The sequence below is a fragment of the Falco naumanni genome, chromosome 9, assembly GCF_017639655.2.
Source record: "Falco naumanni isolate bFalNau1 chromosome 9, bFalNau1.pat, whole genome shotgun sequence".
Lineage (NCBI taxonomy): Eukaryota > Metazoa > Chordata > Aves > Falconiformes > Falconidae > Falco > Falco naumanni.
This window is the reverse complement of record NC_054062.1, coordinates 40,246,113-40,273,892: the sequence shown is the minus strand read 5'-3', so window position 1 is coordinate 40,273,892 and position 27,780 is coordinate 40,246,113. Positions and strand designations below refer to the sequence as shown.

The 27,780-nt window shown below is 38.0% G+C and overlaps 2 protein-coding genes across 2 annotated transcripts in view; one reads left to right on the top strand and one right to left on the bottom strand.

The window, feature by feature from the left end:
• Nucleotides 1–27,780, top strand: part of WAPL (WAPL cohesin release factor) — a 159,810-nt gene that overhangs the window by 14,298 nt on the left and 117,732 nt on the right. The gene's annotated exons all lie outside the window — the stretch shown is intronic.
• OPN4 (opsin 4) lies at nt 164–27,327 on the bottom strand. Its single transcript, XM_040607183.1, is given in 13 exon segments — nt 164–2,368; nt 2,371–2,461; nt 3,319–3,357; nt 4,390–4,551; nt 7,630–7,810; nt 8,964–9,071; nt 12,348–12,512; nt 13,406–13,577; nt 15,449–15,652; nt 16,843–16,976; nt 18,921–19,063; nt 22,147–22,316; nt 26,597–27,327. Coding segments are annotated over 12 exon segments (1,626 nt in total). The 5' UTR covers nt 22,276–22,316; nt 26,597–27,327; the 3' UTR covers nt 164–2,270.

Here is a 27,780-nt window from a genome sequence, read left to right as displayed (position 1 = left end):
CTGTGCAGTTGACTTTAGCTGAAACGTGAATCATCTCAGTCCTAAATTATTTTAATCCAGTCAGTCATCTGTGTTAAAGGGTGTAAAGAGACAGCAAAGCGGAAAGAATGGCTGCCAAGTAGAGGATACAGAACACAAATAAAGCTGCTAAGATGAGATGAAATATGAACTAATAATGGTTTATTCCAAATGCCAGTGGGGTTACAGTGTGAATCACTTGGAGAGGTATTCAGGTGAAATGCATTTTGTAGGCTTTGCCCTGAATGATTTTTATAGTCTCAGAGGAGGTGAAGGGAAGGTAAAGCTGTTAGTTACACAGGGAGTACACGCAGGAGTTTTGAAGTGCTCCCCAAAAAATTCTTCCTAATAAATATATGGTTTTCAAGCCTCTTGTAAGTAGATGAACGTGAACAGCTGTAGTTCTTTTTGTAGATACAAACTAATCTCTAGTACATGTTGGAGTTGAAGGATATAGAGGACAACATGCTGTGGATTTGTAAGACTTTTCTAGCCAGGGAAGTATTCTTTTCATACCCTCTAAAAGTGGAAGGGAATGCAGAAGAGTGCAGAGCATAGTCTTCAAGAATACTGCTTGGGAACAAAATCATGATGGGAGCAGTGCTCTTAATGACACATACCATGCACTTCTTATTAACATGTGAAACAGCATGTGTGAGGTTTGACCTATTTTCTTGACAGGTTCAGCCTTTTGGGACCCATATGAAATGGGCAGCATTTTCTAGCATTTCTTCCCAGTTTTCACTAGTGTGAACAGCTTCCATGACAAAAGATGGGAAGAATTACATGATCATGCGTCACACTTTTAAATAATTTTAAAAGCCTAAGCAATAAGTTGTAATAAAATTCCTCAGACTTGATGAATATCTTTGAAAGTACTTCCTGTTTGAAGATTATATGTTTTCTCTCTTCTTTCTCCTTATTACTAGCTGTATATATTATCAGTTTAATATTGTCCTTTGCCTGGAGAAATATCCGGTTGTGGTAGGTGAAGGGAGGAACTGTAATAGCTCCTTTCCATCTCTAATGCCTATGATTTTGTTTACATAAAAACATCCTGGGTTTTGTATAGTTTGTTTCTTTCAGCAGTTTATTAGCAGCCTGAACAGCCCACTTTTTAACGATCTAATGGTTTGCTGCTACAGAAGTGATTATCACCTCCATTTTTAGTTCTAATAACCTTCCTTTTAGTAAAGGTCAGTTTGAAGTAAGTTTCCGAAAGTTTGCTTCAAAACAATGCCCTAAATCTTCTGGAACCCGCTGATTACTTTTTTTCCCTTCGAGGGAATAAGCTGGTTACATTTTCGTTGGTTTTTTCTGACGTGACATAAGGAAGAACTGATTTACTTAGGACAGAATGACTTACTGGGTCCCTGCATTATTGCAACCACAGGGAGAACTCCTAGAGGGTCCATGGGGAAGAACCGTTTCAAGGGCTCTTTTCTTAGGTGTTTCCTAATACTTTCCTAAAGCTCTGCGTAGGTTAGCTAACAGTGGGTTAAACCGGTCTCTTAAGTGACTGTTGGAAAAAGAAGCTAGGTATGGAAAGGACTATAGCCTCATCCTCAGTGTTGTTCCTTTCTCTTCCCCAGAATCTCAGAAATTAAAATAAAGATCTGAGACTTCAAATTACTGCTCAAGTGCATTGCCTTTGTAGAAGAAAGGCAATTTTTTCTACATTTTTTTTTTTTGTAGAAGGATTGTGGAAGAAAGTAAGGGGAAATGTGTCATTAATGAGAGAAGGGAGCACTGGACTGTGATTAAGTTTTCATTTGATTGAGGAACTTCACAATAGTGAAGAAATTGTCTTCAGGAAGTAATGTATGTTTTTCCCCAAATTTTTCAGCTTTAGCTCTGCAATATCTTTGTAGTTAAACTACACTAAATTAACAAAGGCTAGTTTTGAATTTTACACTTTCCTTTTCCTCTCATGTTAATCATAGGAGGCTTGTAAGTAAGATCCATGCAGTGGTGGGATATACCTGAGCGGAGTAAAATCCAAATGAAAGAAATGATGTAATGAGCTGCCTAAAGAAGAAATAATAAAATTACAATGTGACTCAGATCAAGAAGTGAACCACTGGAGAGAGTTCTGATGCTGAAAAGCTTACTTCTCTTGCTTTTATCCTTGCCTGTCTTGTGTTGTGTCTTTGTAGAAGTATTTCAGAACAATGTAGGAAGGTATTCTGGGTTTAGCTGGTCCATGGTTGTTCCAGAAGTATTGGCTAAGGTGACATTCTGGTTTGCACCGCTCAGCTGTTGGACTTCTTGTTCTGCTTGTGGCTGTTCATCTTAGGGTACAAGAAACCAGAGTTATATCCAGAAGGCAGGTCTACTCCTTGGACGTTGTGTATGTTATTGTAATGCTGGATATTTGGGCTGCAGACGGTCCATGGTGAAACTCTCCTTTTCTTTGTTCAATACCGTTTGGGGTCTCACCTCTCTGAAGGATGCAAGGGTTTAAAAGAAATGGAAAACACAAACATCTGCAGGGAGATCAGGTTACATCATCTGTGAAAAAGTGGCAGATATGTAGATAAACACTTTGCCAATCCCCACGGCTAACGCAAAAACAAACTTAAAGGATGGAGGAAAAAGTAGATCTGAATATTTTTTTAATACTTCATGAATGACTTATGAGAAAAAACCTGTTAAACAAGTTAATGTACTAAAGCACAGACTTTGCAGTTGCTATTTAAGAGCTGGTCTACTTTGATGAAACACCAAGCTAATGACAGTGCATTCAACTGTGAGCTAAAGTCCTGTGAATATGCTCAGATAGTCTATGAATTCAATCAAGTAAGGAGTCCCTCCATAAAGAGGGACAGTTTAGGCTCATTGGGGCGAGAGGTGATGTTAAGTGTAGTGATAACAGCATGGATAGTTTGAAGGCGGGGAGCAAGCTAGAGAATGAAGTGAAAACAGGAATTGAGGGGAAAATCTATTACCATTTTTGATAATAGCAATGTTAGCTGTCACTTGCACAAGACCAAAACACAGGAGTGTTAGGATGAGGCTAGCATAGCTCATAAGGATCACTACTAACAATAAAGAGATAATTTAAGATATCTATATTACATGTGGGTTAATATTGCAAAGATAAAACTGGCCTGTGTTCACTTGTCAACTCTTTTCTCTTATTTTGCTGTCTGTCAATAATGCAGGCAGGTTGACTCAGTTGTGACAGATGTAAAAAAAAATAAATAATCAGTATGCTATAGCTTTGTTACATGGAAGAAGAAATAGATGCTAGCACAGCATCTTACTGAATAGGTGATATGGCATGTTTTGAAATCTTACCTTGATTTCCTCCAAGGTGCATTTTTCAGATGTTTGCTGCTACCCAAAACAGAAAAAATGGAATAGTTAACAATGTCACCTTGTCCAGCAGTACTTGCCACAAGACTATGGCTGTCTCAGAGGTACAGCCATTAGAATGGCTATCTCAGCTTACTGGGTACATTATTTGTATAAAGATGGCACAAAATTAATGCTTCCATGCTCCATTAAGGAAATCACAGACCTCATCAGGGGACCTACTGAGTTCAAGAAAATATTCAGGTTTCTTGAATAAGTTTGACTTAAGGAGAACGTTGTAGTACCTGTAATCTCCTTCTGCTTAGTTTCAGCAATTATTTACCCTTTGTGGTCATGTTTTCTATAGTCTGCTGGGAGTCGTGTGATTTTTGCATCTCAAAAAATAGCATAATTTGTGCTCAGAGACTGAGATTGTCCTTAGTTTTTGTTCCCTTGATTAGTTAAACCCATGCTGAATATTAAAACAGTAATTCTTACAGTAGGTGTAGCATTTACTCTGTGACATTCAGTTCCACCATGGATATGTCATCAGCATCTACAGCTGTCTGAAAAATTAACACAGATAAGAAATACATAAATGACTTATAGGTATGTCACATTATTTTACATACGTGAAATGAAAAGTATAGGAAAAAAAACCCAAAAAGGGGATTGCAGAGGACTGTCTGAAAAGCAGTGGTATGCTAAAGATAGCCTTGTTTTTTACCTCTCACTATATGTGTTCATCTGATAGCAAAAAGATCAACCAAGTAATTTGGACAGTGAAATACAAATATTACTTAATACACACTTAAGACCAAACACAAGACAACATACCATTCAGATGCTAAGTTTGCATTGCTTGTCAGAAATGCAACAAAGACAGCTGAATAATAAACCATGGTGGAAACAAAAAGCTGATGACTTTTTACAGTCTCTAAGTCATTACTCATTGTGGTAACTTATAGGTTATCTCCATTTTCTTGGTAGGAACTTTTAGGATTAATTATGGTAAAACGTGCAGATTTGTTAACCTACCAGTTCCAGAGAATTTAGGTATTATGCATCTATTACCTTCTCACAAATCCCAGAATCATGGCTCTTCAATTTAGGTTTGGCTCTTATGTCGCTAGTTTGAATTGTGTCTTTACCCATTTCATAGGAAATCTGTCTGCTAGCAAGTCTGGAGAACATACTGGGGTTACCAGTTTCGGTATCATCTGTGTCAGTAGAGCCCTGAAATGAGTAGAGCAAAAACAATCACTTCATGTTCCTTAGACTTCCATCCAATTTGCCCCATGAGAGTTAGTTTTACCTAGACAGAAATTGTAAAAGAGACATACGTTGTATAAAAGACATTTCACAAAATTTATGCCATGTATGACTTCATAAAATCTCTGCTGATAAGAGGTACAAACAAAACTATCTGTTGAGTCTAGAATTCAGCTTGCTCTTTTTTTTTTTTTCTCTCCACAGGATGCACTGTAAAATTTAAAACAAAATACTGTTCTGTTATAGTCTATTGTTGAAAATTCTCTAATGCACCCTGTGACTCTGAGGAGACTGTTTCTATAGTAGTACCTAGTTAAGAAGCACAGGTGTTTGGAGGAATTAGGGCCAATGTTTCCGAAGCAGCTTGCATGGAAGCAGAAGTAAATAGAAGGGAATGTTCAGGAGACTGCAGAATCTGTGCTTTAGAAACATTTTGTTTCACGAAGGGGCCCTGGTTTTATAAACCTTTTTCCAGCTAATGGGAAAACAAAACCTAAAAAACCCCAACCCACCAGAATTTCCTGGAAGTCAAAAATTTCTGTTCCTTTTCCTCACTCTGTCAGCTTTTTCACTACAATGATGAAGAATCACAGAATTCCAGATAATAATAAAACACTGAAACATCTAACGGGCTTGATGAGCAGCTTATGGCAAAGCAGCCTATTTTCTGTTTGACAGCATATCTTGCCTTAAAACGGGGGAACATAACATATACTTTCTAAATTTTTTTCATGCAGCAAGGGTTTCACGTAAGCAATTTACGTGCTTTGGATGTAGCTTCCATCAGATGAGAGCATATAATTGCTTGAAAATAATCAAAGCAATTATTGATACTTTCAGTATTTGATGCTTTAAATTATTGATACTTTGATAAACTTTCCCCAGGGAAGAAAATAAAAATAAGAGATAGAGAACCATGAACTTTGATGGAACTGGAGAAATTGTCCTGGTGAGTCTGTTACTATTAAGAGAGAATTCCAACTGGTGATGCTACACCAGAATTCTAATGCATAACAGTTTGTTTGCTCTAGGATCAGGATCTTTTTGTGTGTGTGTAACTGTAGGGAGGTATAAGTGGAACACAGAAGAAGGGGAAGGAAAAATTAATTTAGTTTGGAACAGTGACAATCAAGATTGTATTTTCAGAAGCAGCTTTCTAACTGTTGGGGAAACAATGATGAAGATGAGTCTACAGAATGAAGTGTCTCCAGGCTGAAATGTCTCCATGGAAGGTTTTTCAGAAGAGCTCAAAATTTTTTAGAAGAGCTTCTCAGTTTTCCTGTTGAAGCCCAAGATTTTTTGGATCCCAGCATTTTAAAAAATGTGTACTGTGCTTCCCATTCCACGCATAGAGTATATTAGCACTTACAGTCCTGTTTGATTGCATTTTAAAATGGAAGTGACTTTATTTTCTGAGCATCTGTTCTGGAGCTTGGCTCCTTTTCATTGCAGAGAACTGACTGGAAATTGTTTCTTTAGGTTTTTCCAAGGTGCAGAATATCATTGTATCCACAGGAGTACAAAAAAAAAATTCATAAAGATAATTTATTGTCTTAGAGTTTGATGACCAGCCTTGACATAAAATAGATGGCAGCATATGTACTGCCTTTTTGCATTGTGAGTGTATGTCTAGGAATCTTACAGCTTAATTGAGCCACATATGGTGCAAAACCCCCAAAATAAATTATCAGTGAGCATCAAAGTAATTTTGTTTATTTGTTTTAAACTTGAGGCCCTCTTTCTGCTCTGTATTTCAGCTAAAATGATACTACTTACTAATAAATCAGAGTAGTCTATGGTCAAATCAAATAGTTAAGGGAAGCGTATATTCTTCTCAGAAAATCTTGACTCTATCATTGCTCTGAACAAGATGCAGACTTAGCCAAGACTTATAGAAAGTTTCAGACTGAAACGTGCCAATTGCTTGGAATTTTTTACTTTGGGTAATTTTTTTTCTCCATTTCACTGTTTTACCTCAGGTATTAAGAGTTGTTTTCCTAAGCAAAAAGAATCATCGGATTGTTTGTATGCTTCCCTTTCCGCAGCACTGATCATAGTACAGGAACACACTGTTACTGAAGGAGTCTGTTGGTTTTTCAAGAATCAAGATTCAGAACCCGAAAGTTGCAATATAAAAGTGTTCCTTTTTTATTAGCCAGTTGTAAAACCTTCCACCTGAATAGTAGCTACTAGCCAGAAGAATTTCATTCTGATTGAACCAAGAAGTCTAAAGAATATAGAGTGCAAAGAAATTGAAATGTCACTATTAAAAACAACTCAGAATTCAGTGCTTGGCTGGATTATATACAATTATTACCTTGACTATGAAAAGAATTACCAAGAAAATGATGGTTTTTCATATATTTGGAAATTTCGTTTAAACCCACTGCAATGGCCTAACTAATGTGCTTAGTTAATTAGTAATGTAACTTAGGGTTGCAAGAGAGAGCCTAGAATGCCACATATTTGCCCTGTTCTCAGCTGCTGTGCAAAACATTTGGTTTCACTTAGACTGGCAGCAGCAATCTGTCGAGGTCTTCGGTGAGAATGATTCTCTAATAGATTTACTGATTTGTCCAAATGATATTAGTACATTTCCAAATCCATCCCACTTCACTTTCAGAAAGCATTATCTGTTTCATTACAACCTTTCTTTGGAGAACTATTCTGTAACTAACAGTTTCTTTTGTGTGTGAGTCCAGGCTCCAAATCTGTGGTCAGGCAAGTACATCATAGAAGTATGGTCAGACTTTCAAGTGTGCTCTGACTCTAAGCTTCCCTTACTTTCTAAAATTTCTGTTGTTCCATCTTTCCACTCTTTCTTCAGTGTCACCAACCATCAAGAATACAAAGATCTACATTCTGCTTTTAGACTTCAGCCTTCTGTCTTTAATTTCATTTTGTGCCTCTACTTTCTCTAGAGCGCTTGTAATGAGCACCATAATGCATTTCATCTAAAGAATCTACCACTTTTGAGGGGCTCTATATGAAAATGAATTACTTTGCAATTAAAAATGGGTGTATGGGAAATGTCTCTCTTACTGATTCACTGTCAGAGAGAGAAGACAGTTGCCTTTTTGCTTTCTGCAGCCCACTTATCTCAGAAGACTGGCTGGTTACAGTTGCTCGTCTGGAGGAGGGATAATTGCTGAAAGACCGTGAGTCCTTAGGAGAAACTCTCAGCAGGGTTCCAAGGCAAGGAACATATGTTGCAATGGCTTTTCTAATGGATGAGAGGTAGAACCAGTCAGATTTTTTCTGTTAGCACAATAACTCAGTCATCATAAACAATACATTTATTCAGAGAGATGAACTAATGCTGCATGGACTGGAAAATTACTGGGTACAAAAAGAGTTTTCCAGATATCCAATATCTCATATACAATCACCCTGCAAGATCACTTATTCACAGTGTTCTGCAGAGCTCAAATTTATTGCTTGGCAGGGATAAGGGCATTAAAATAATAACTCTTCGAACTGAAGGGAGCTACTAAAATTATGTTTTATCTCCTTTCAGCTTAATCGGGGCAAAAATAAAATTCTGTCCCTTTAAACTGAATTCACAGAAGTACCACATAATGAATTATTTTAATCTTCCCCTAAGCAGCTATTCTAGCTTCCTCTTACACATCTGTTTGCTGGCTATCTGTAGAGTTATACAAAATGTGCAGTTATATTACAGTATTTCTTTCCTCATACACAGCATAAGGTAACTCTGCCTAGCTTTCTTCTTCCTACCAGCCTTCCCCACTTAAATGTTCATGCCCGTTTCTTCTCTATCCAGTTCTCCAGCAGGTCTTTGTACAGGGTGAAACATCAGCATATATATGGCTTTGCTGCTATCCATCAGATGTCACAACCTGTATCTGAACTTGACATGGTAATGACCCAAGATGTTACAACTCAGAAGAAATACTATCTGAAATATGAAAACTTGATCATAAAGGTGGGGATGATGCACAAAATAGGGTAGAGGTGCATTGATGCCTTACGGAGTTGCATCTCTTACTGGTCTGGTTAATTTAACAGACTGCTATTAGCAAAACTGACAAACGTCTGCATCTCTCATGAAGATAGTTAAAAAATTTATAGTGCTTTCCTTAGAGGTGGGAAGGTCTCGATCTTTTGTCATGTAATCTCTGAGTACAGATCAGTATCCATAAACATCTCTAACTCCCATCTGCATAGTAATTTGTTCCAAGTACAAATTCCACTGACATTTATATGGCATTGAGTAGTTTCTTGGTGAGGGCGAGGCTGTCTTGCAGAGGTAAATGAGCAGGTAAAGCAGAGTTCAGTTTCTAGTCCTAAAAGTGACAAAGTTATTGTCTGATTTTCTTTGCTGTATTAAACATAGCTTATAAGAGTGAACTTACCTGTATTTGGGGTGAGTGATGGCATAAATGATGGGGTTATGGATGACAGAAGCTTTGGCAATCACAGCTGGTATGGAGTTCATGAAGGGTGTTAGAACGTGGGAATACCTAGGGTAATGCAAATGCAATATATGTTTAGTACTGAGTTCTGTGTAGTCTGTGCAGTTATACATTTACAAGACCATGCTTTATTAGTGCTCCAGAGAGAGTAAAAGGGGGAGTTCTGTACCCAAACAGTGAGAGAACAAACTTTGCATCCTTTGTCTGGAAAGATCAACACCACCCTTTCAGAGAACATCAGCGTTTCTGGGAGAAATGGTTGTCTTGGGGCTTCTCTTGCAGCATATCACTACTATGAGTCAGGATGGTGGTCTGTCCGATGTTGTTTACCCTAGGGACAAAGTCAGCCTTCAGTATGTGAATGTACATTCATCAGAGTATCTCTCTGTTCCAAAATCAGCACATATACTTGCTGAGCAGTATGTCACTAAACAGGTGTGCAGAATGAGACATTGTAGGGAAAGAGAACTAATAAACCTATTTTCCTATTGAAACTTTATTTTTTGTCTGATCTGGACTAAAAAGTGGAGGAGAAGTATTTTCGGGTGTCATATGTTCTGCTCATGTGTTAGTGTGACCGTGCATATATGCAGGTGATGCAACTCTAAAGGATAAATGAATTATGATTGATGTGTATATGCCATGCTGCTGCTGCTATCAGCCAGTTAATGTTTGAAGAGAACTTGAAGTAGCTCATAAGGTCTTGGTCAGAAGAAAGTCAATAGAACAGCTCAGACCAAAATAGCAGTAACATTTCATAGGTGGTTTCTACCATGCAGATTTCCCATAGACCTGCTTAGAGGCTCTGAAGACCTCTTCCTGCATTAGTCAAAAGAGTTTTAAGTGAGATGGCCCGGTAAGTCAGTCTTTCCTCCCAAGGAAAACATCCTTCCTTTATCACTGCTTTTCTTCCTGAGAAGACAGTCTGAGCTCTATCTTTCAATTAGCTTTGTGTTCCTATAGTATTATGGAAGAAAACAGATTTCCCTTTCAGTCCTCTCTCAGGTCTCATACAAGAGACCATACTGCAGACAAATAACAAAGAGGATGGCATAAGTAGGTGGCAGCTCATCATCCTGGTGAAGCAATTTTTCATGATACTATGGGAATATCTGTGTTCTGTGATGAGGTGGAAATGGTTTGCCAGTGGTAATACAGGAATCATTTTTCCAGCTGCCTGAATGTTCAGATGCCATTTCACCTCTAATTTAAGGCTTTCCTCTGATAAACATGTTCTTCATATACAATTTTTAATATGGTTTCTCCTAATCATACTTTTAAAACATTGGTTAGGGGTATAATTCTTCACAGATTATGGAGAACACCCAACAGTGTGACCTTGCTGGTATGGAGGTTTTGACCCTGAGGTGAGAGAGAGAGTGCTTTGGTGAGACTGATGGAGAGTTCAGCTAACAGAAATGAACAGTGACAAAAGCTTTTGTTTAAGCTAACCATTCCCATAAAATACAACCTGTAAACCAACACTAGTGAACAAGATGGTGTGCTAGCTCAGTATTCCCCAATCAAAATATTTTCTAAAAGATTCTTCCTTAATTTTGTATATGTTGATGCTCTGTCAGATTTGTCTTTAGCCCAAGACTATAGCCATAGACTCCATGTCTGCCTCCCATATGCGGCATGCAGTGATTTTATCTCAGTTCATTGTAATAAAAGTGCAGAATACTTCCAGGCTTGGTCTATTAATCTCTGAAAAATCCCAGGAGGATTACCTAAAAGGGATCATTCAGAAATAGAAAAAAATCTGAATGAAGCTGTGTTGCTTACCAGATGAGAAAAATCTGCAAATGCTCATTTGTCACACACTGTAGAATTATGAAATTGTCCATTTGTTCAGATTTTTGTCAGAGTGAGACGTGGGTAGAAGTCAAGTTCAGCAGGCACTTGATCATCCTAAGGTAGATGCTGAATCATACAGGGCAGCCTGACAGTTAGCTCAAATCGTTAGCTTAAAGCATCTCTTAATTTATCTTTTTTTAGGTACCTTAGAGCAAGTAGTACTTTGAGGTAGCTGTACTGCATTTCTTTGTCTTCTGGCTCTTCCTGTTTCTATCTGGCCCCATATCACCAGTGGTGGATGCCCAACACCTAAGTCCCCTTCTGATAGGAAATAGGACACTGGGATACATCCTAAGGATTCATGTTTTTCAGTGAGGAACGTGTTTACCTCCATGGAGAAAATGTTCACTGCTACTTGGAATTGTGCCCTGGATACAAAGGGAGAGAATCCTCTTCTCCTAGCATTTTTTCTACTTAGTGTGGTATTTCATAAAAGCAATGTTTAGGAAGCTGCCTTCCTTAGCTATGTTTGACAAGAGGCCCTGCAGTGGCCTCTTCCTTAGGTGTGAAACAAAAATCACCCCTGCCTCCCAAAATGCTCCATCATAAGTAAATTTATCCTGTGTGTCAATTTTAGGAAAACCTACCTTTTATTTCTGATTTGAAAAATACAAATAGAAGTGTTTTGTATGTCACAGGAGTCTTCCACTTGAGGTTTTGCAGCTGACAAGACTTTATCAAGCAGATAGTCACACCCATTTTACAAAGGTTAAATGGAAGCTCAGGAAAATTTGCATGTTAACATGGGAGAAATATCCACATAGAGCCAAGACATCCTGACTCCTAATCCATTACTTGTACCTGAACTGTATCAACTATAGCCTGGTGTTAAGCTGTGTACAGATACTGTATTAACAGTGTCATGCTTTTGTTGAAATTACTGTCTAAATGCTGGCATTTAAATAGATCAAGAACATGCTTAGATGCTTTATATTTGTGATCTTTTATATCCAGCATCAAAAAGCTCCCCAATGCAAATAAGTACTAATTTTGAACATGCTTATACAGGTAAGGAATTTCAGCAGTTTGATGTAACACAAGAAAATGAATAGACTTTTGTAAGTAAAACAATTGGAGAAAGAAAAGAAAATCAACCAACCCCTAGGTGCATCTTTTGGGACTCCCTATTTAGCATTTTGGTGCTTAATAAAATTCAGGTAGTTCACATACCCTAACATAGAGAATCTGCATTCAGAAATCATTAGCACAGTAATAGCATGTTGCCAGTAATAACCTTCTTGGTTTTTCTTTTTTTTTGTGTGTGTTTTTTTTTTTTTAAATTCAAACTAAGAAAAAATACCAGTCAGCATAAGCCTCATCTGTTAAATGTCACTCCTAAATATGTGAATGTTTTGGATGCACTTTAGGCATCAAACTTGACAAGTAGCTTTGACTTTCATCTGTCTTTTACAATTTCACACCTTTTGCTTTCAATGAATATTCCGTTGCTGATACATTCATAATTACCCAGCAAAAGCTATCAGAGCAACAACAGAGTATGGTGACCAGGAAATGACATAAAGCAAGATGACAATCAGTGCAATTTTGGCCATCTTCCACTCATTTTTCATCCTCCGATACTGTTTCTGGAACTCTTTATTTCCATTTTTGCATCCAAATGTCTGAACAGACCTAGGGGAAATAAACGTACAATAGCAAAAAAAGGAGGTAGGGAATTGAGCAAATAGCTTCATAAAATGGGGCAACATTTACTCTTATGCTAGTTTATGCTAAAAGTCATGCACTGTTAATGTATGTTAATGCAGGTATGTGACTGGTCCTTGACAATTCATTGTACTTGTGTGGCACTAGTCAATGGCAAAATTCACATGTGTGTCAGTGAAGAAAATAGTCCTGTACCAGAAAAATTTCCACATAAATCAGGTATTCAAACCAATTGAACAATGTTATATTAAATACAAAGTAGAGAAGTCTTTGCTTCCCTAGGTCCAATATTGCTATTTTACTCTGACTCTACTGAGCTATGTGACTAGATATGCTGATACCTACAGGACAGATATCTGCAGATTACAGACATGGTGGCAGACATTGGCCTTGCTTTTTACATTAGTTTTTGTTTCAGAAACCTGTGATTAAATGTTTTGCCTCTTTTTTACCCTTTGTCAAACATGGAATTTGTATTTCAATTCCATCTATTTTTCTGTGGAATTGTTGACACACAATTGTTAGGTGTCTCCGATGTCCCTTTAGTATTTCTTTTGGTTGGTTAATTTCTGTAGTCCTTTCTCATCCTTTAGGTTTCTATTGTTGCTACTCACATCCTTTTCAGCATCATTAGACAATATACTGAACAGCTCTGGCTTAAATTCAGGAATGGCCCTTCTAAGGATCATATCTCTTACCATACTGATAATTGATGGAATTCTTGTTTGGTTTCCTGTCTCAGTCATGCATACAAATTAAAAGTGGAAAACTTCTGAATTTTCTTCTATTAATCTTTGTTTAAGCAAATAAGCAGTCACTTAAACAGAAGGATAAAAACTTAAAGACTGTTGGCTGCTTACTTGTTGGCCTCCTTGATAGCCTCAAATATAAAGACATAGCTGTATATGATAGCAATCAAAGGAATGAAGAAGACAAAGCAGAAAAGCAGCATTGTGTAGGCACGGACTGATGGTGTGAAAGTCATGTAGTCCCAGGAACAGGAGGTCAGCAGACCCTCAGGAACATATGCACCTAGAAAGAAAGACAGGAGAAGGCATAAGCTATGAAGTTATTCTTATTCTGAGTGAAGAAGTTAGAGAAGGGTACTCAGAATAACATGAGATTTAGCCCTATTCTCTTAAAGGGAAAAAGGGTTTGAAAGGGTAAATGATTCTTTGTTTAAAGCGCCTGTTTTTATTATCTTTTACTCTGTTGCCCTATTGTATTTATGTTTAGCAGTCTAAGGTTTCAGATTGGAAAACTGAATAATTTTGTTTCAGTCCTTGAATATTGCTTAAAGCTTGACATAGTCAAAGGGCATCTCTCCAAATACTAACGTGGGTTTTGGATCAGGCCTGTGTTTTTTTTAAGTATCTCCATTTCCTGACAAACTGCTGTCTTCCTGAGGAGTGAAATGAAACTGATTGCTATAGCTACCACTTTTTTAAGCTTGTGCAGATAAGAGAAATCTGCTGTGCAATGAGAAAGGTTTATTGTGCAGATCAAATTAATTTTGTCTTGAAGTAAAGTTTAATACAAGTAAAAAAAAAATCATACATACATAATATTCTGCCTGAAATAAAATATAATCTGGAACTGTGTCAAACTATTAAGTAAAGAAATTGTCAACAGCAGTGTCTTTTTACCTTTGTATTTTAATTTTCACTGTTTACAGTGATATTTTCTGTTGAACTCTTAAAAATATTTCACCAGATGTGCTCAGATGCATCTAATTACTGCATGAGAGTTAGTACTGTGGGTACTATTAGAATCTAATTACAAGATAACAACACACTTCAAGCAATTATTCCACCTTCTCCAATTAAGAATCTAGAATCCAGGACTATGTTGTCATTTTGTTTTTCTAACAGTTCCTCGTTCAGCTAAAGGCTGCTTCTCCCAGTATTGCAGATTGCCTGCTTAAACGTGCCTCATGTTTATGGGGGACCGGAATGACAACAAGACAGTAACAAAAATCTGCTGGAATTCTACTCGGTAACTGAGCTGGTTGCAGCATCCTTTGGTAAAATCAAATATTGCTGTGGTCTCACCTCAGCTGAGCTGACACATTCTCTTCTGGAATTAGGGAGCACAATAACGGGCTGGGGTTTTGAATGATGAGTTCATTCTGACTTACTGACTGAAACTGGTGACTCATAGAAAACAAATTAACGGTAGTGAGGCAGATTCAAATGAGGAAGAATAACAGAAACCCTCTTTGTTACAAGTTGCAAGTATCAAGATGCTGTATGTGTGTTCCAATATGCAGGTGTAAAATTCACACTTACAAAAGGAAATTAGTTACTTAGCTATTACTAAATGCCATCTTTATTGGAAGCCTTAGTGAAGATACCAGTGACTGAATTGAGAATGTGACCAACATCTGGTGCAGTTTGCCCGTCTAGAGCACAGTCGAGACTTACTGAACATACACTTGCACAGAATACTCAGACTGTATTCCTCTTTTATGTGAATGAAGAAAATTAGATTGACACTACTATCTTACACAGCATCTTTGGGGAGGAAAAAAGTAATTAGAAAACCCACAAAATACATTTATTTCATTTTTATATTGTTGAATTTGGTTCAACAGAAGTAGGAATGGGATAATAGGCAGGAGCATCCTTCCTAAATTTTGGCCTTGATTTTTATCTACTGCTCTTTATTCAGTAAGTAATGAGCTCAAAGAAAAGTGCCATTGTCGTATAATATGCTGTAACACACACTGGATTTTTTTCTTTTGATTAGAGATCTTCAGTTTCAACATGGATTTTATCACTTTTCTTCAAATTGACTTATTCAAGCCTAATATGCAAGCCATTAATTCAGCTCTCTTCTATACCTGTAACCAGTCTTTAATCCAATGTATGAGGGAAAAAAAACTTTTATTCCATTTCACTTACTCCATCCAAAGAAAGGCGGGAGGCTCCAAGCCAAAGAGTACAGCCAGACTCCTACCAGGATTATTAGGGCCTTCTTCTTAGACATCACTCCAACAGAAGCCAGAGGTTTTGTGATGACAAAATATCTGTCCAAGGCAATCACCATCAAAGTGGTCATAGATGTAATGCCAAAAAGAGCTCCACAGAAGGCATACAGCTCACAGCCTTTCAATGAAGATGACAGAAGTAGCAGTGAAATTAATCTACCCATGCTAATTTCTGGGAGAGTTCAAGTGTTTCCTGTGAACTAATGTCTCCTGAAATTTGTAAAGCAATGGAACTTCAGTTTTCCTGCAGTTGTAATACTATTTCATAGCTGCTGTCTGTCTTGCTACTTACATTATCCCAGATAAACTTCAAAGATTTTGTTTGCTTGAATTGCTGGAGACAGTGATATTTAACATCTTTTCACTCAGTGATTTCTGATGTTTCCAGTGGGATCATTTCAGCAGTCCACCAATACCTTGTTTAACTCCAGTTTTACTGCAGCTCCCATAGAAACAACTGTTTTGCTTAATGGGTTATAGCTATTTTGATATCATAGAACCATTTATACCTCAAGGTCAGCATAGCTGAAGTAAATATGCATGCTATGAATATAAAAATGAGTGATATTGCTGAAGTAAATATGCAGACTATGAATATATTAATAACTGAATTTAATTAATCAAACAACCTAATGATTAAAAGCATGGGTCTGGTTTGTTTTAAGATGTATGCAAGTGAACACTTCATAGAACTAAAAAAAAATGTGCTTTTGGTCATCAGAGATCAAAATAGCAACATTAGTTCTCTGACCTTTCTGTCAATACCTGTTCAAGAGGCAAAGATTAGTCTTCCTCTTACTACAGTTACACAGGAAGAAAGCAAGCACTGTCATTCCACATTTTCTTTGCCTTCAGAGGCAATGTTCATTTAAAATTTCAGTTGTGAAAACTCATACCTGCCAGGCTTTCTTGCCTCACTTTTCCAGGTGTAAATCCCGGAGAGGGCTGTTTAGGAGAACATTTAAGCTGGTGCGTTGAGGGGTGGTGCTTTGTTACAGGCCTCTGGCAGTGACTAAGGTGTGATATGATTGGGAAAGAATGGTGACAAGAAGACTAGTCCTGTGCCTAACGTTGCCAATGCCACCTTTGTATTTATCATCTCATGCATGTAATTTTCCTCCCTGTGGTGGGAATGTATTTATTGCACACAGAGAAAAAATGTTCAAAGAAACATTTGTGTCAACATTGAAACAATGTTGAGAACATTTTTCAACATTGCAAGTGTACCTGAGGATAAGGAAATAGTAGATAAACTGCCACTATGGTAAGAACATACTTAGTGATATCTTAGAAAGAATAGATACAAACCTTTCTCACCAAAAATCCAGCGTTTGTGGAGACTATTGGTGAAAAAAACTGGAGACTGCGTAATGGACATCAGGAAGTCACTAATAGCTAGATTGATGATGAATATGTTGGCTGGAGTCTGCAGGCTCCTACTCCTACAGAGATCAGAAGGAATGTTGCTAAACACTGCTGCACTGTTAATTACGTTGTTACTCTTTCCTGTGAGCCTTGGCAGCTTCACAAATACCAAGGCACACTACATAGCAAGCTAGAGCAGAGCACTTCTCTTTTACCTCGTGAGAGAACATAAGCAAGGCTCAGTTTTGCACCCTTACACTCCTGTGTACTTTAGAGGGTTGTTTTGATAACCAGTTCAGTGATGGGGATAAATCGTATTGTCCTTTAAATATTCTGACCCAGTGCACTGCATGTCCATGATTACCAGGAAATTGAAGTTGATGTACTCTATGGATTTCTGGATCTGGGTCATCTTAAGCAGGGGGAGGGGAGTGCATTTTCCACTGCTGCTAAAATCAACAGGGACTTCAAAATACAGGGATTTAGCAAACTCACTATGTACCACATCAAGCATTTTGTTTTACATCTGTTCTTCTCTATGATAGTCATTTCACTGGCCCTGACACTGACTTTAAAGAGAGCAATAGCCAGCCTTCAGTGTAACCTGCCTGTATATGTTATTCATAGTATTATATCACAATGTTTTACAGGGTACACATAAAAGCTCAACTGAGAGCTCCGCAGTTTGGGGCTCAGTGTAAACTTTAGCTCCTTTCTCAAATTTTCAGTCTTGGATACAATTGAAAAATACCAGAATAAATGATGGGTTCTTTGCACTGATCCAGAATCAATCACTAGGACTACTGTCCCCTATCTGTCAACTTAGGAGCAAGGAGATATTTTTAGTAGATGCTTATGGACCACTTGAATTTGTTCAATAGTCTGTAAAGTTGCTGAACATATTTACGTTTCAGGCAGCTGTCTGTCTTATAGTTTGCCATTACTTGAGAGTGCTTTCTAGGCATCTGATGTGTTCTCCAAACTTCTGATGTACTTGTTACTTTGCTATCAGTATCCCTTCATCCCATCATAACATCTTCAAATGAAGACAGGCTGTGTCCTCCAATGGAACTGCAATTGCCATGACTGGTTTTCCTGTATGGGACCAGCCACAGAGCCAAGCTAGCTCATGTACTTCATCTTCACATATCTGGTCTGCATGCCAGCACCTTTTCTGATCTTAAGGCCATGTCATTCACACTTAAGTGTTGGTATGTACTCCAAATGCACATACTGAGGCCTACTGTTTAATGCGCCACATAAATATAGGCTTGAGATCCAGACTACTTTCATCCACACTCCAGTGCTTTAAGTTAACACAGCCAAATAATCATATAATTGCTATTGTTTTTGTTTATTACATTAGTGCCTAAAGACAATTGTGAAGTAGAAGCTCACTGGCCTGGACATCATGCCAATGCTCTGTCCCAGTGTGACATAACAGAAACAGGATGAGTGAACAGCAATGGTGAAAAAATCACATTGTTGTCAGAGATCCAGTTTCCTTCAGATAGAAAAGTTGGAATGTGGCTTTATTTAAAAGGAAATAAGCCAAGTTTTAGAAAATGTGAAAACAAGAGACATGGCCAGTAAGGAACAGAGAGGGGAAAGAAACCGAGCAGTAACCAGCAGGAGGAAGGAAACATCTGAAACAGAGAAGATACGTGGGAAGCACAGGTGCAAAACATCCCATCAGTCCAGTGCAGACACAGTTAAGCTGGTAGAAAATTCTGAAAATTCACTGGAAGGTTTCTGCTTTGGCTGCTTTTCTATTGCTTGGCTTATCTGGGTGATTCTTTGCAGTTTTGCAAACAATTGTGCTATGGCTGTAGTTAATGGGAGGAAGTCAGAGGGAAATGGCAGGTTGCCACTTCTTTTCCTACAGCGATGTCGCTTGGTGCTTTTACTATGTCTGCATAGCAGTCTGATAGAATGCCTGTGCTGCATTTGCAGAGCACAGTCATGGTACTGTTAAAGTTCATAGATCTGAGTATTTACAAAAGCATCACAAAGAAAGATACCTGCAAAAAGCATAGAAGACCAGGAAATTACCCAGACTTCCTGTGATCCCCACTATAAGAATGACTACTCCAATTGTATAATGAGCATGGTCTGGGACATCCACTGTAGGAAAGGCACCAGGAACATCTTGCACTGTCATCTTCTGTGGAGTAAACAAGAGGTCATAGGTATATTGCCAGACTTTACTGAATAAGCTGACATGTGCTTCTCTAAGAAGAAGAAACAGTCAAGAATGCAAAAAGACAGCAAGCAAAAGAAGTCAGAACTAGTTAATTGCTTTCAAGTTACATTAACTGTAGATCACCTTCAGGGAATAGTTACATCAGCAGTGCAAAGGTCAAAGGGCGGTTTATCTGCTTACTGTTGATTTAGAATTGTGGTGAAGAAAAGCAATCTATTCTCTCCCAAAAGAAAAATAAGGATACAGAGAAGAAAAAAAGAGACAGGAAGGGACCCTTTTTATTGCATCTGACATCAAATAATGCAGTACTTAACAAGTAAGTTTTCCATACTTTTTATTTCAGGAAAGTTTCTGTACCTGTGAAGTATATCTGTTGTCCTCTGACATCACGGGCTAGACTTCTCTAAGTAGAAATGATCTTCTATGGATAAACGTGCATTTATTCCTTTATTAGTATGACTATTTAATTTCTCCCACTGAATAACACTGAATTGCGAGCTGCCTTCAAGACTTGGTTGCCAAAAGCCTGACAGTGTTAAACAAGAGTCTTTTGGAAATTAAATTAACGTCAGAAAAACTAAACCACAAACCCTTTATACCTTATGTCTGGTTTCCATACCAGTTGTTTTTGCTCTGCACTGAATGTATTTTGCTCTCTGTGAAGTATGTGATAAAACACTTGTTGAAGGCATTTTTGTTGTAACTCATAACTCATAGCAAAATTCAGTATCCAAGTCTGAAGACCACAGCATTTAAATAATCAATTAAAAACATTTTCTAGTTAATTATCAGGAGCCACAAACACATTTTAGGCCAGGTGACCACAGATTAGTAATGAAGCAAACAATAAGGCTGCACCCAGGAAGCAGGATGACCTGATAGAAACCGAAGAGGACAGAAAAACAGCTGTCCAAACCGTCACTGTTGTGCTGCCTTTTGATGGAATGTCAGTCAAGGAGACTTAAACACTCACCTCTGTGCAGCTGCCACTGGCCTAAACGTGTCTTGGCTTCAGCTCCAGCCAGCTAATGGAGTCATGAAAAATACCAAGTCTTCTCCTCATTCATCTGCATGGACAGATCCTGTCTCTTCTTCATAGCCAGGCTTTTCTCATCAAGGGTGGCACTCGCTCTGGAATGGCATGCCGTGACCACTGCTCATAGCTCAAGCCTGCAAGCTGCAGCCACGGCATTCCTTGGCTACTGAGCTGTGAGAATCACACCAGGGTTCACAAAAGCCCAGAAAATAATTCTGAATCATTTGTAGCCTGCCTACTGTGAATACTGTCAGCTCGGCTGTGGCCTAGGATCCAGGACAAGGGGATTGCTGGTGCCAAAGTCAGTGCCTGTACCAAACTTAAATAGTGCTAATGAGGCTGGATATGTTCTTTACAATCACAAGTACTGGCAGGTGGTGGTACAGCTGTCAAGTGCAGTCATTCCTTCCCAGGAAAAGAAAGGTGGCTGGTAGGAAAGGAGGAAAGTGCACAGAGGTAGCTATGAAGTTCTCCCTTTTATGCTACAGTTGTGTTAGTAGCTGACATTCACCATTAAGAGTGCAGCTCAGAGATGCCTTTGACAACACCTCAGTTATCAAAGGAAATGGGTATTTTCAGACAATAAAGGCAGACATTACTTCTGAATACATCTGTGAGATTGGCCTGAACTTATCAGAGACAGTGTGTATCTAAAACCAATGTGCCAGTAGCAAGAGGTGAACCCCAGGAGTGTCTGGAATTCTGGAAGAGATTGTCTTTGCTTGTGTGCTGAAGATCTGCCTGCAGCAATCCTCAACAACTGGAGCATACTCCCTGGGTTTCTACATTAGCAGCAATGAAATGTTGGACTCTGATATTAGAGAGAAAAAATGTAGCTCTGGCTGTTATTGTAATTGGAGCAAAATGTTAAGGTTGATACACTAACTGAATGACAGTATCACGGCATATACTGTTCAGGTTCCTGCAGCAAAGTGTTAAGTTGGTGTCACATCACCAACATCAATGAGCATCTTGCCTAGGTAGAAGTTGCTGTGCTTAACACACTGCCAGTAAAATAACAACAACAACATCCCATACTGATAGCAAGTGGTGAGAGGAACTCTGAGATAAAACCATTTTAAATAAATGATATCAGGCGTTCTTTAGTTTGGTTTGTGGTGTTCTTTTTTCTCCTTAGCCTTGTGGCTAGAACATTTTTAAACTGCTGTTCTACAGAGAGTTAATGATGATTATTAATGGAATGGAGATTTCTGATTTTTTTTTGCCTATAGCTATCCATTTAATCAGAAGTGGATCAAGGTAACAGAAATGAAGCAACTAAAGGAGCTTGTTTTGGCTACAAAGAACAGATTGAAATGAATTTGAATTACATTTGTGGAGGACTAAGGACAAGGAAAAATTTAAAGGATAAATACACAGAGAAATCACAAGAGAGAAAATGTGATTTAAGGGACAGTAGAATACTTTAAAATGACTTATTCAGGAATGAAACAAGTTCAGAGTCAATAAAAATGTCAAGCATGAAAAAAAAAAAAATATTTATACCAAAGCAGTGATAGGACATAAATAATAATGAATATATGGGCAAAAAAAAGGTCTGTGGCAAAGATGGATAAATTCACATTTCAGTGCAGACTGCATGGGATTTTTATCACAGGGTCCAACTCTGGGTGTTCTCTAAGATGAAAAAGTCAGTTATTAAAAAAGTCATTTCACTGTTTTTATTGGAAATACAGATCTGATTCAAAGCTTCTTTAAGTCAAAGGAAGTACTAGTTGACCGAGAAGGCATTCAATCAGGTCTAGACACTTTAAATTCATCAGTAAGTTGCACACACAGAAGTTCCTTACTAGAAGATGAAAATGTGCCTGTAACAAGTTCATCTCTAGATCTTCTATGGGATTTGTATGTCAAAAGACAGGATAGGGAGAAAAAGATAGTGTTTGAGGAAATCAGGTCAGCATGATAATTAAGAAATCAGGTAATTCCCAAAGCTTTTCTCCATTCACTTTCTCCAGCAATTAGCCTTGTTTAGTCTCTGACTTACGTTGTCACCCCGTAGTATGAGTACTTGGTTGTCAGGGGAGAATAAAAATCCCACTGTCGGAATCCCCACTGTAGCAATTGTCCTTTGAGAATACTCTGAACAGCTATTTGCATTGATAATATGCAGCATTGTTGCCTTGCATGTTTTTCTGTTGAGCTTTCTATAAATACCTTGTAATAAAGATAAGAAAAACAGAACAGGCAAAATCAGCACTTCATTAATTCTCTTCCAAGTGATACAACAGCATGGTTTATTTAATGTAACCTGGTTCAGAACATCACCAAATGCACAAAGAAACTGAACCAGAAGCTAAGAGGTTGGACATTTCCCAGTAGATGAACAATGGACTACAGCTTTCCTGAGTCAAAAAAGTAAAAGATGCTTGCACCTGAGGCTCTGGACCACTGGGTGCCAGTATCCCCACAGACCAACGGCACTGTGGGTGCTTAGGTCGGTGTTAATCCTGCAGGAAACATTTCATTGGGAAGCACCAACTTCCTGACAGTCAGTCAATATAGATACTGCTCATTTCTCAAGCAAGTGAACAAAATGGTCATGGGAACTGTGGAGGACATCAAGGCAGTAACTATAATGTAACAAAATTTCTCCACAGTAAGTACTGAGGATCAGTCGGAGAACATACTACTAGCCAAGGACAGCATTTTAATTAACCTTTAAAAGTAGGTTTTATAATATAGTTTGGGTGTATATGAAAACTGGGTGTATATGAAATTTGTGGTTTTAATTTCTGATAGGCATGTTACTTATGTATTTTTACACTACAGTTTTGCAGAATCACATGGATAATTTTGGTGTGGTAAGGAACTTTGGTAGCACCACACTGATTCAGGCTGGCATTCCTGACAAAACACTAGCCTGCCTTTAGCCATGACTGAATGCCTCACAGAGCTGCAAAACGTGCATAATGAACAGTGATGTGGGAATTTCATTTTCAGTATGGAGCCTTAGCAGTTGGTTTATACCCTAAAACAGTGTTATTATCCCTTTGAAAGGATAATCTTAGTGGAGGATATTTTTATCCTCCATATATAGGTGTAATCCTTTTCTAAATCCTACTCTATCATTTGCCTCATTAGAGTCAGTGGCAAGAAATTATGAAGTTGCTCTGCCTTAGTGTGTTTCCTTCCAGCAGGTTTAAGTTTGTCCTTGTGGAAAGACTAGAATAGAGGGAAACAGCAAGGTTTAATGCAGTCTTGCCTTCTTAAAATGCTCCTTGTTCTCCCTAAATGAATACTTGTCTACTGCCTACAACAAAACAGCTGAAACAGAACTGACCATGTTTTCAGTTATCGTTTAGTAAACTTGGCTGGGACTTAAAAACTTGAGACGCTTTTTGGGAGTTTGGAGCAAAGGAAGTGTTTGATAGAGAAATATATCTAAATCCTTGCTGTTCTGGCCTTGTCGGGGGAGACTGCAGCACAACACGGAGCCACATTATTCTGTATTTATGGCCTGCTGCCACAGCTGGTTACCAGGGAGGCAGAATTCTTCCTGGAGGGCCAATCTGAGGAGCCAGCCTTCTTTTTGGGAAGAGAGCAGTGCACAGTCCCCTCTGTTGAGGCTTGGTGCAAGCAGAGAAGGGGTAAAAATGAATTGGCCACAGAGAACATCAGTGTAGGGCAGAACTTGTATTTCATCATGAAGTTTGTCAAGATCCTGCAAGACACTGGTCTGAAGAGAGTTAAAAGGATAAAGGAATTCCTTTGCAGTTCAGGACAAAACCACAATTCCTAAGTGATTTGCCTAGGTTAGAAGGCAGTCTAGATCAGATATAAAACCAAGGAATATTTGATGTCTGACTATTCTGTCTTGAGAATCTGTTTATTATACACATTTTCCTGAAAAGAAGGTTTTCTGAATAGTTATAATTGATTACAGAAAAAACCCAAAACCAACCAAACCAGCTCACCACTGAGTAACTTCTACTAGAAGACATAAAATTTTTGAAAGTCCAATCCTCCACATCCCCATAGCATGAGAAAAATATTTGTGTATAAATGAAAAAAAAAAAAAAAGACAACATGCAAAGAATACAGTTCAACTATTATTAGGGAAAAAAATCTGTTCTCTTTCACAGTGAGAAAAAAAATCATTTAACAATTACTGTTCACTTGGAGATGTCCATTACTGAAGTCCTACTGAAGCTAACAGTGATGCTGGTAGGAGCAAGGCCATGCATGTAAATACTTGTATTGAACATAAATCGTATTTGACACAGTCCACTCCTCACATTCTCCCAATGGTAGGATAAAGCAAGGTTTAGTTTATACCTACAGGGAAAGAAGAAATCCTCATAAGGTCATTTGGAGATTTGAACATATTTCAGTGCTGGTTCTGATTGATTAATTTATGTATTTGTGTAACATTGTTTCAAGAGTCAGGAACAGAAAAGACTAGGGCAAGAACATTTTTTCAGCTACTTCTGCCTGGACATGAGATGGATCGTATCTAATTTGGTGTAAAACAAGACAAGGAAAGGGAAATAAGGACCACTACATCGTTGCTTTTGTGAATTCATCTGGCTTCAAACTGTAGACATTGGTTCTGCAGAATGAATATTTTAATGGAGTAGAGCCCAGTTCCAAAACATGGCAAGTTTTGGCAGTCCCACATTGACTTCGGCAATGTATCGGGTGTCTTTGTTCTTAATTTTCTACAGATACAGGTAACGAAGCTGCTTATTTACACAGTATGACTTATACAACCAATGGTAGCATTAGGCCTTTTACATTGCAACAAATCATACAGTTTAGAAAAATCATCAGAACAGAAATACTGCAATTTCCTAGGGTTTCTAGCTGCAGTGTTTGTACCGCCTACCTACAAGAGGCTTCACACAACTGATAGCACTTATTTTTCAGTACAGTTCCTTGCTCCGATTTCTGAGCTTGCCTCTGTAGGTACTTGCTCTGTGGTGACAGGCAGCACAAAGAGTAATCCCACCTCAATTATGGTTTCAGCAGGGTGACGCCAGCTGCTAAACCCTCTTTCCAGTAGGCAGCAGGGCTTTCCATAGATGATGTTTGTCCTGTTGAGCACTTTGGGTAGCAGATTTTGTATCCTATCTTCTAGATTTAATCTCAGTCACAAGCAGCACATACTGCTTTCGGTTCTGAAACTCTCTTAAACCAATCTTTGTGTCAAATTAAAATGCAAAAATTTGAAAATACAGTCACTTGACCTGGGGAGAGGAAATAGACAGCTAATTACCTTTTTCAGCAGAATAAGGAAAAAAACCATTTTTTTAAATTTTCAGTTGTAAATCACTCTGTGCCCGGAATCCTTTTCCATTTTGGCATGTTCACTCCAGTCTCTCTTCTCCCTCCCTGCTATGTGCTGCTGTCCTCTTTCATATGTTATCCATCTAATTTAGTTTGTAAGCCTTAGCTCAGGACACTTCTCAGTTTATTTTTCTGTAATACACCACACACATCCGGGTTTAATTAAAAAATAAGTAAACAGACTGGATTTTTACTATGCAAATAATAAAATATTTACTGGTCCTTCATTATAAATTTGGATTAAACTGAAACACTCAATCCAACATCCTATATGCATAAAAACTTTTGGAGTGTTTGAAACTTGCACACAACTTTCAGGTGTCCACTGTGTTACGTGGGCCATGCCAAAATATCTGGTGTGACCACATCAAGATTGTAAATTGAATTTCAGATTTTAAAAACTTAAAAAAAATAGCTTGGATAATGTTTTTGTTCTTTAGTTTTAAACAGACTTTTGTATAATTAGCAGGCAAACAAAAATTTTTAGTTCTAGCAGTATACTGAGATACACAACCAGGAAGAGAACTTCTGAACTCCTTTGATTTGGGCTTTTTAGCGAGCCCAAAGAAATTCCATCCTGAAGTGTCATCACAACAGATTCTCACCTTCACAGTTCTAAGGAAACTTTATTTCTGTTTAGCATTTGACTGACAAAAGAGCTTTGATAGAACTTACCTTGGAAACCTTCTGAACAGCTCTCTTGGGTAACTGCAAATAACAACTCATAACATCTCCATAAGCACTCCACTGCACTTACAGACTATTACAGAAATTATGGGGATTTCCATCTTGAATAATAACACAAGAGAGCATTGTGTTTGAACTGCTAAACAGCTGTTTGATGCACAAGAACATGTTGTTTTGATAGTTTGTAACATATTTGGTGTACTTTGCCATTAGACATTCCTCCCCATCTTCTGCCCATGTAATTGTGCTGAAAAACACTGCTTCTACAATCCTTTCTGCAGTAAATAAATAGTTAAAGGAATAAAAAGAAGATTTAAAAGTTTTCATTATGTTGTTCATTATTGCATTACAGCATTAAATGTGTACATGCATGCACCTTAAATGTCTGTTTACAGTTCTATAAACGGCAGCTTTGCCAGCAGAACTACTTGCTATAGCTTTTAGTGACAGAAAACACTTACTGTTGGGGCTCTAAGAGGCAGGTCCATCAGTGTGTAGGCTTTGGCTTCCGAGTCATTCCATGTGTTGAAGGACTCCACAATTTTGGTGCCGTTGTGGTCCTCAGAGGGACAAGAGACCCCCCTTTGAATGAGCTGATTGTTCAGGTGAACGAAATTAAGCTAAAACAAAGAAAGAAAAGCTCTCCTCTGAATTTGAGTCAGCCAATTTACCTTTTTGTGTTTGTGTAAAGCAGGTTTTTAGGTTCTCTGGAATAACGTGAGATCCAGTGCAGAGTTTCTCACTAGAGCTTCAGATTGCCTCAGTCCATCTTCAGCTTAGCAAAGGGCAGCAGCAGCAGTTTCCATTTAAATACAGGAGACGGCAGGATCCGCACATGCCCAGTTTGAAGCTTGTTCCATCCAAATTCGAGCTTCACTTTCATTAAAGTATAAAACTGATGCTCACTTAAAAGTGCTGTTATCTTTTTTTGCCTTTGACAGATACATGTCGGAATTTTAGTGCTATACCACATTATCCCTGTATGAAAACAAGCAAGTTAAAAGGTTGAGTTCACTGTCTTAAATATTAGATCTTGCTGTTTATTTTCACTGTGTTGGTGAATTATTTTTTAGTAGTCTGCTTTTAAAGAAGATGCATGTGTACAGTTCTGCTGAAATTGTCTGAACTCCATTAGATTTTTATATTTAGCAATGTGCTTTTGTGCATTTCTGTCTTGTAGAATTTAGGTCATGGTTATTTGTTGGTCCGCTTCTAAAAATAAACAAAAAATAGGGATAAAACCCACTGACATCATCCTGTGCTGCTCTTCAGTTAAAAAAAACAAAAAACAAAAACAAACCAAAAAACACCACACAAATACCTTAGGCAAAGAACAGCAAATAACCACTTGTTTCAAGAGCTGTCTGCATTCTTTTTCAATTGTGTTTAGTTAGGGCGTTGCATGAGCAAATTCTTGTGCACACAAATCTTCCTTTACATTGCACTGTGTAAAGAGTTATGAATTGCTGTATTCCCAGTTGAAAGCCCATTACTGTGGTAAGGTGAAGTTTAATAGCAATAGAGAATTAAGCACAGAGTGTGAAAAAGCTGTGTGAAAAAGCTGTTGTAGCAGATACTGCAGGATGAATGTCACAGAGTGTAGGCCTTAGAACCATCATCAAAATGACACTAGTGGAAGCTAGTA